The sequence below is a fragment of the Melanostigma gelatinosum genome (genome assembly GCF_949748355.1).
Source record: "Melanostigma gelatinosum genome assembly, chromosome: 15".
In the NCBI taxonomy this organism is placed as follows: domain Eukaryota; kingdom Metazoa; phylum Chordata; class Actinopteri; order Perciformes; family Zoarcidae; genus Melanostigma; species Melanostigma gelatinosum.
Window position 1 is genome coordinate 19,724,795 of NC_136648.1, and position 9,408 is coordinate 19,734,202.

General features: G+C 44.1%; 1 protein-coding gene across 1 annotated transcript; it reads left to right on the forward strand.

Moving 5' to 3' along the window:
- Positions 1-540: 540 nt before the first annotated feature.
- Positions 541-1,701, forward strand: LOC306788815 (gastrotropin-like; the record flags this gene model as incomplete). Its single annotated transcript, XM_079284479.1, has 4 exons — positions 541-607; positions 735-910; positions 1,046-1,135; positions 1,651-1,701. The coding sequence occupies 4 exons, from the start codon at positions 541-543 to the stop codon at positions 1,699-1,701; spliced, it is 384 nt and encodes a 127-aa protein (XP_079140605.1).
- Between the last annotated feature and the right edge of the window lie 7,707 nt (positions 1,702-9,408).

Here is a 9,408-nt window from a genome sequence, read left to right on the forward strand (position 1 = left end):
TCCTTACATAAATACTGAAATGACTCACATCATGTTTCACCATGCACTGGAGTCGTCTCGATGCCAGCCTACGAATAACGACTTTGAACGAGTACACGATAATCTTCTTTTACAGTTCGGACCATTCACAATGTAAGATAATAAACTACTTCAAGTAAAGGGATTACATTTTCAAACAAAGCTTTTTTTATATTTCATTTCAGACTCCTCAGCAGTAAAAGTGGAGGCCGCGACCATAAAGCCAACGCAGGGGAGTTCATTGACCTACGAGCTCACGCTGGTGAGCAGTCAGCGTTTTAATCACTGCTTGGGAACTCCATAAACGGCCGTTCACGCGGGTTATTGCCCTCTCCCTCGTAGCCCATTGCAGGCATCATATTCAGCAGCAATCGCACTCTTGGGTCATCGCATGCAGAGGAGGGGAGGTGGCGAGAGGTGTGCGGTATATAAACAGTGAAGAGCCTCAGACCCAGACACCTTGCTTTTCCCTCAGCACCTCTGCTCCTGCTCCTCCACACGCCTCCAACACCGCAAGAAAGAATGGCCTTCGCCGGAAAATGGGAAACCGAGAACCAGGAGGGGTACGAGGCTTTCTGCAAGCTGCTGGGTGAGACAGACCGGATCTGGAGCTCTTGCCTTTCACGTCACTATTTCTGTCCTCTGTGATTGTCTAGACTCTAGACTGACATTCGCTTTTACAAACTCACACTACTCTTGTTTTTCCCGCACTCTAGGTATCCCCGATGAGATCATTGAGAAGGGCCGTGACTACAAGATGATCACAGAGGTCACACAGGACGGGAATGACTTTTCCTGGACACAGATTTACCCCGCCAACGCCTCGGTCACCAACAAGTTCACCATCGACAAGGAGTGCGACATGGAGACCATCGGAGGAAAGAAATTCAAGGTACAGGAGGCAGAAGATCCAGAGTTTCTTCTTAAACCCTACTTCTTCTTACATTTCCACCTGTGCGAGGCACATAGGGAAGGAATAATGAACGTACCCTGGTTCCCTGACTGATTCTAACCTTTGTGTTTTCAGGCCACTGTGCACATGGAGGCAGGCAAGCTGAGCGTGGACTTCCCCAAATACCACCACACCTCTGAGATCAGCGGCGGCAAGCTCATCGAGGTAAACACACACACTTGAGCGCTGACAAGCTAGCGCGGTGACAACAGCTATTACACTCAACACCCCGCAGGGATCATTAGAGTCATTAATGTTATACTCCTGCAGCCGGGGGGGGGGGGCGGTATTTGACAACGAGAAAGAAAACGCCCCGAACACGGATGTTGTGCATCTTAACAAGCAGTTCTGTCTCACGTTTAACCTTTAAAACCAGCGCCAGCGCGAGATAACTCACTACCATCTTTCCAAGTGCTACTTATGTGCATCTCCGTGTGTTTCCATCACAATTTCATGCTTTTGAGAGGTTTTAAAGAATTCATCTTTCAATTCATAGAAAGGGAGAAAAACTTAGAAGCTAAAATGCATGCAGTTATTACCAGAGAAAGTCTTCTGGGAGCTATTCACATGCTGTTTACATTTGTACAATCTCTTTTGATTTGATATCAATTTGAAGTACAACACGACATATAACACACTCCTTGTTTTGATAAAGTACCACTTCTTCTGTCTCTCTCTAGACCTCCAAAGCCGGCTCCGTAGTGCTGACGAGAACCAGCAAGAAGATCTAACCTTTGACCTCTTGAACAGTTATAACGGAGACCTCAGCTACTACTGCAACGAATAAACAATAAATACAAAAATATGATACAAACATCAACCGGTGTCTCCGTCTACACTTTCTAGTGTTTCTGTGCATCCTATTGAAGTTCCATAAGGATAATAATCCTTATTCACAAATTAGAGACAGCAATGGCCATTTAGTAATGATTGGATACAAGCATAATTTATAATCATAAGCCAGCAAGTTTAGTTTGTAAACAGCATTTTCACAACCATATTGTTATTGTCAGTTATTTCTTTATGTCATAACCACTTTCAAATAGTATTTTGAGTTTTAATTTCCAGATTTATTCAGGTTACTCTCATCTGTTGGACGGGGTGACTGCTCTACATTATTTACCTGGTGATCAATTTTGTGTATTTGGTTCCATATTGTCACCGTGGTAACTGGAGGTCAGTCAGAGTCGATGGGTTCGTCGAAATGCATGGTTTTCGCTTAAATTTGATTAATTAATCAATTGAAGAAGGCTTTACACTCACAGACCACAAACGTGAACAATAGACTGCTTGTCACAGCCGCAGTAATGACACAGCCCAGGAAACACTGATGCCTGTGAGGAGATGACGCTGAAGTGAGACAGCATGTGTGCACCAACAGTGAGAGATGTTTCATTACAGCAGGTGCACAGCGATGCTCAGTCAACCTGCATTGGACACATTGGTGTGAGACACTGTTTGTCGCTGTAAGTTTAAACAGAGACTTCAGCCTGCGGTGCACTTCACCGATACCTTAATGTGTTCTTGCGATTGAAAAGCTCCGACCTGCTGCGAGACGCAGAACTTTGCAGGAGGCGTGACGGCCACTTCACACAGGCTACCTCTTCTCCCTCCCACCATAGACTGTATACAACAAGTGGGCCCTTCGTTTTTTGGAGTGCGGTTTTGAGGCTTCAAGTTCGGCCATCTTGGATTTTGGTAATGGACGTCTTGTTTTTTTTGCAACCAGTGAACAGAAGTAACCAAAAATGGACTGCGGAGGAGGGACGTTTCAGAACAGGAGGCTGGCGCCTGATACCTGACACACAAAGTTTCAACACTTAAGTGTTTGTATGAGACGCACCGAGCTTTCAACTGCCTCCAAAGTAAACCCATCCCCATCATTATGAGATGGTCAGAGCAACTGATGTTGTGCAAAGAGGAAGAAAGTCTGCTAAGGATGGGTGTGAGTCGATGTTGGAAAGTAAAAAAAAAAAAACAGGAGACTGCTGTTTGCATAAAAAGAAAAAGCCAAAGTCCTTTGTTTTGTTACATAACTTCTGCATAAAAAACATACTCATTTGAAACAAAACCATAATCCTTTCCTAAAGCTAACCAACTTTGTAAAAACTATATAAACCTACGTTGGAACTTTATTTTGATGAGACCGTAGGCTATGCATTTGACGAACGCATGCTGCACTTTCCCTGTGAACACTGAAGTTTATTTTGAAAAGGCACTATGCATGTGACAAGTGGAAACTATCTCAAATCAATGACACAGGATGTCTTCCTCAATCTGCTGCTCTGCTGCAGTGCACTCAGTGCTGCCACGACTGGATGGAAGTTATATTGCAGCAATACTGGTGATGATTGAGACAGATGTTTGCCTGACTGGGAGGTTAGTGTCTGTTCACCGACCTTCTAGTCTCTCATACTCTTGACAGTCGCATCTTTCTCTCTTCTTCTCTTCTCATTTTCTTTCACGCTATCCTTTCCTTTTTCTCTCCTCTGTCCTTTCCTTTCTGCCTGCCGTCTCTCCCTCTCCTGCTTCTGTACTTCCATCGTCTTCCGTCCTCTCCTCTCACGTCCCCTCCTTCTTGTCTTTCCCCACATCTACCCTATTTCTCTGTGGCTTCCAGCCAAGCAAATAATCAGTTAATTAACCAGCTCAGTCCCAGGATCATTGTAGCAGCTCTCAGAGGAGCACTGTAAAGGCTCTCGCGCCTCTAAATTTACAGCTTCATTCAGTGGACCGGAGTAAGGTACAAATCTTTTGAATAAAATTGCCAGACTAGAGCCTCGGTGTGTGTGTGTGCGTGTGTGTGTGTGTGTGTGTGTGTGTGTGTGTGTGTGTTTGTGTGTGTGTGTGTGTGTGTGTGCATGTGTGTGTGTGTGTGTGTGTGTGTGTGTGTGTGTGCGTGTGTGCGCGCTGGCCTTGACTTGAGAGCCGGTGACTCAACAGCTCCCTAATGAAAACAAAATCTCTGTTTTTTTGCCTCTGAGGTGGCGATTGTTTTGGCGTAATAAGGAGACGTCCTCTCTTGCCGGCACCGATGCAATCAAGATGTTACACTCCTGGAAAATTAGGGTTGGAAGGCAACAAGCAAGGTGTCATTTGAGCATGTTTGTGTGTCATTTGAGCATGTTTGTGTGGCTCGGCGCTGGTGCAATCACTCTGCAATATCACTTCCTTTGTCCTCGCAGACAAACAGGCCTAATTGGCTATTTCCAAGGCGACTGTTTCTGATTGGCCATTCTGCCTCCTTCTGATTGGTCTCCGTCTCGGCAACCACAAGTGAAGGGAGAATGGCTTGTTAGCGTCTCCATGTTGTTTTTCCCTCTCTTTCCCTCGGAGCCAAGCCACAATATGAACGTTGCATTCCCCCATAAAATACTTCTTAACTTAAAGAGGGTTTCTACAGTTCGACCTACTTTAGCAACTTGCTAATCACAGTAAACAAAAGCAACAGGATATTTTTGACAATCTGCAGGTTTATTGATGAGGAATTACTCACAGACTAACACAAATTTAGACGATTTTATTTTATTTAAAGAGGCAGTGTTCACCATAACCACCATAGTCTCTGCATGCTGGGTTTCTTCAGGATGCCCGTTTCCTTCCCCGACAGTCCAAAGACATTTAGGTTAATTGGAGACTCTAAATTGCCCACAGGTGTCTGTATAACAGTAAGTGGGCGTCTGTGTGTAGCTCTGTCACACGCAATCTATCCAGGGTGAACACAGCCGCTGTAAGAAATTTGAGCAAAGAACTGTGTGTTCAGTAGATATAATAAAAGTGTTTAAGAATTCATAATTAAGAATTCATAATTAGTCATAATCATAAGTGTTTTGGAAATGCATAGTAAGATAAGCATAAAGTGTTTTAGGATTAGTAGCAAATAAGACATGAAGCTTCTGCCAAAGTTGCAGAAGTTTAACTTTTATACTGAAGGATTATCATGGAAGGGATTAAGCAATAACTGACAGTCTTTGAATGTGTTAGGAACTCAGGGAAAGAGAGACTTGAAGACAGGCCTTTACAGAAGTGCACAGGGAAGTTAGCTGATAGATATTGGGAAAGACGGAAGGGGAGGAGTTGCGAACGGATATGAGGGCGGGAGATAGAAAGAGTTTTTCTCTGCCCGTTAGGATCCAGGACAGACGTGTCTCCTGGGATCAGGGAGAGTTTTTTCCAAAGTGGGTTAATCGTGTAATATTTCATGAGATTAATGTACACCATGCTAAAACTGTAATTGCATCAGCAGGATTAAAATCCTTTTTGACGGTAAACCAGTTTCGGTAACGTTTTTAGCGCCGTGTGACTGTAAAGCTAACAGTCCACGTGAGCTGGCCTGCTCCACTTTCATCGTGAGGAGATTTTCCCTCCACACCGCCAGCCTCCAGCCTCTGCACACCAGCGCCAGGGTAAGAGGGTACAGATAATGGATAGGTTAGTGCAGGGATCACTGATAGCCGATAGATAATTGAGAATTATTACATTTTGACGGAGCGCATCTATTTTAACCGGCGCAGCTTTTCTAGCTTTTACGGCACTCGTTCAGCGGTCCAGGAAACACACCGACCAACAACATGGTGCAACATTTACACAACGTTGTAAATCACATCACGTGATGCTACTCAGCCAATCAAATACGTGTATTCTGATAAGCTTCCCGACTCAAGTGAGATTTACACACAGAGGAGACGGGGCGAGAGTAGTCGGAGGATAAAATGTGAGTCAGAAGTTATTTTACACGGTGTTCTCCAAAACAAGACTCTTATATGTGAATTCCTCCTCGACATTTCCAAACCAGTGTCTAATATGTTCAGAGACCGTGGCGATTATTAAAAGTGGCAATGTGAAGCGCCACTACGAGACACAGCACAACACTTTAAACAAAGCAAACCTACCCTCTCAAATCTGAAATGAAGGTAAAGAAAATAAACCTAAGAGCCCAATATGATCAGAAACCTAACACATGAATTCACTGACCAACAATGCTGTGAACAAAGGGGGGAATGAGGCTGAAACAAGTGGTTTCAATAACCACGGACACAACGTTAGACCCTGCACACAAATTTCTCTTATTAGAAGATGAGAAGAAAATAAAATCGTGGCTTTTTTGGGTGACATCACTTCCCACCTGAATGAACTGAATTTAAAGCTGCAGGGCAAAGACGATTCAGTTCAATTCATTTTTCGAAAATTAATGACTTTATTTTAAGATGCACATTTCTTACAGGCATTCTGTTGTGTCATTTATTCTTCAATGCAGTCATTATTTTTCTGGAAATGAGAGATCATTGACTTATTATTAGATTATGTATTAAAACTGATAATAAATATTGTTGAGATACTATTCATTGAACTGTCTTTATTTGATTTGACAGTCAGTTGTTGACTATATACAGGTGTTAATACAACTGTTGGCTAATTCAATATATATATGAGACCAAATCATTGCGCAAGTTAGACATTATTGTGACGCTCCGGACCTTTGCATGAGGAAATTGTCTCTCACTGGACCTCGTTGAATTGTAATTGAATACCCCTGAGTTAGTTCAAGTTTTTTATTTACTCCCCCAGATTTAAAATAAAAAACGTCAGCCAACAAAACCACGGCGTGGTCGATTGAGGAAGTACAGACATTCCGTTGCTTTGTTGCCGATTTAAGGATCCAGCGAGAGAAACAGAAGTTTGTGCGGCATCGAAGATGATGTCATGTCAGTTTCACTATGACGTCACGATGTCGACGGTAATATCTGCAGTGGAGAAAAGTACCGGTTCCCAAAAGCGAGTTGAGTCGAGACGTATCATGCAGAGGAAATTTGACATAACTAGCTAGTCATGCTAGTCAAAACCTGCTTTGAGTCCCCTGTGCCTGGATCCAGTGCTACCTTCACTCCTTCACAACACGTAACCTCTGCACGGAGTTCCTGTTCCTCTCTGTGATCTCGCGGGGATAAGTGAGGGATCGAGATTATAATAAAAACTAGAAAGAGCCAGAGAGAGGAAGTACGCTGGGTAGGATAATGAAGGGGTGACAACAGCACATTAGGCATTAATAACCTGGAATTACCGGTGATAACCATGGTAACACTGGCAATTTGCTGGAAGTTCTCCTGTCTCGGTGACAGGTGGTTGGTGCGACTGGATGGAGAAGGTAAACTTGTGTGTGCGAGCCGCTCGATTTAGTATTAATTGCGTGCATTTTCAGCCTATAGCCATAGCCGGTAACAAAGAACCCCCTGCTTTTCTCTCACCATGCTTCTATTATTTCATTGTTGCTGTTCTATCACAATGAACTCCACCACAAATGGAATAGCTATGTTCGAAGGGGGCCGTACCCGAGCAAAGCACACATTTAAGTGCAGCATCTCAGCGTTTATTTCTTCACAGGTCCACGTCCACACAATTTAGGATGCATTTTAAAGCACAGTTTGATGTGCTCATCAGATTGTCTGAAAGCCCCTAACCATACACGTTTCTGACAACACAACCCTTTACAACACAATGTTGGTTTCCTAACATTGCGGGAAGTCGGCCAGGTCTGTGTTAAGAGAATAATACTGTATGTCTGTTTCTGGAAAAGCTCTTTCAGCACCGAAACACACAGCGCTGTTTTCAAGTGAACCCACACTGGGGAGTATTTTTTGAAAAGCTGGTGTAGAAGTAAGGCCAAAGTGGAAGAAAATATGCTTTTTTTAAAGTTTACCCGTGTTATTGTGAATACAGGTCAGTACAAGACCCCCAACCCAACAACCCAACAACCCAACAACCCAAGATCTACACCACAGCTTTTAACCACAAAGCCTCTTCCACATCTGACCCTAAGCTGTTGGCAGCACGGAACCTTTGCTATATTGGCTCCTGGACTGTGCAAAAACCCTCCCAATTGCTTATTCAAAGGCAACATTTTGGTTATTTCTTTTAGCTTTTGGAGCACTGCAACTCCTCTCTATGTCTCGCCACGTCTTCTATATCCGTGCTCTTGCTCAGCAGATATTCTAACCTTTCCTTGGAAATTGTTAAAGCACTTTGGTCAGCTTGTGTTGCTTTTAAATTGGCTTTTTAAATAAAATGGCTTGACTTGACTTGAGCCCAATGATGGATTGATGACCTATGCAGACTGTGGCCCGACTTTAACGCAGAGTATTGGATGAGATCCAGCCAGCCCACTGCAAACCTGAAGGATAAGCAATGAATGGACAGATGGATTAAAACCTGCAACAAAGGGGTGTCATTTATTTACAACTTCACCAATGAGATTTTATAATGTAATGATAATAATAAATATTAGAATGCCTTTTTTCAGTGGGCTGGCAGTAGACCTAGAATAACGGAGTGTACTGTCAACATGACCGTTCTTTGCTGGCACAATTCAGCCCTTCAGTCATTACATTATGCAACCATACATTGAGTTATACATTCACTGAGGCTTTCAGTCCTGCAAAGAGTTCTGCATTCACTCCTACAATCGGTCCTACATGAATCTTTCTGCTAACAGTCCTGCATTCAGTCCGCCACAAAGAGTGGTGGGGTAGAGTATGGATGAAAACAAATATATATCACAAAAGACACAATCTTTTTTAATATCAGAATGTTCCAGATTAAATCTAAAACACCCTTGATTTCATGGGCACATTTGGGTGGAGGGAGTTGGTAGAGACACTTCATAGAGGGTCACTGTTGCAATGACGACTCGGGGATCAAACCCTGTATCTGATTTATCCTCCTACAGATTCATTTACCAATAAGATTCTGCACGATTTGAGTAGAAGAGACCCTGGTGTGTAGGCCCTATATATCGTATTCACTCAAACCATTGGTCTCCTTTCTTGTCAGCCAGCAGTCCTCTATTCATCCATCTAGAGAGGCTGACTCCTCGTGCCCTGTGGCCCAGGACAGGGTCTCTCTCCAGGGGACAGTAGCCGGCTTTGTTCCCCTATCACGCCTCGCATTCCCCAGACCTGCCCCGGTTCCCTTACATGCCTACTCAGTGGGCATTAGGAGCAGCCAGCCAGCCTGCCAGCCGGGGATCCAGCATCTAGCCGGTCAGCCATACATTCAACCATTCATACGTTAGAGCGGCTGACTTCTTGTACCCCCCTGGCCCAGAACAACGCCTCTCTCTGGGGGACAGTCGTCGGCATTGTCACCCCCCCCTCATGCCTCACATTCCCCAGACGTGCCCTGGGTCCCCCCTCAAGGCACAGGGCACTGGGAGGGGCACGCCCCCGTTTCCCTTTCTCACTCTGATATTATCGCTCTTTTAGACCCCCACCGCCATTACATCTCTTTTTTTTCCTGAAGATATTTTCTCCCCAGCCCTAAGCCGATGCTCTTTTTCTCCCACTAAGCCATAAAACTGACAGTTAACAACCTTATCTCTCCTCTCTGAATCTATTTCATTCTCCTCCACTCCCACACGCTCTGTATCGCTCTTCTTTTCTGAA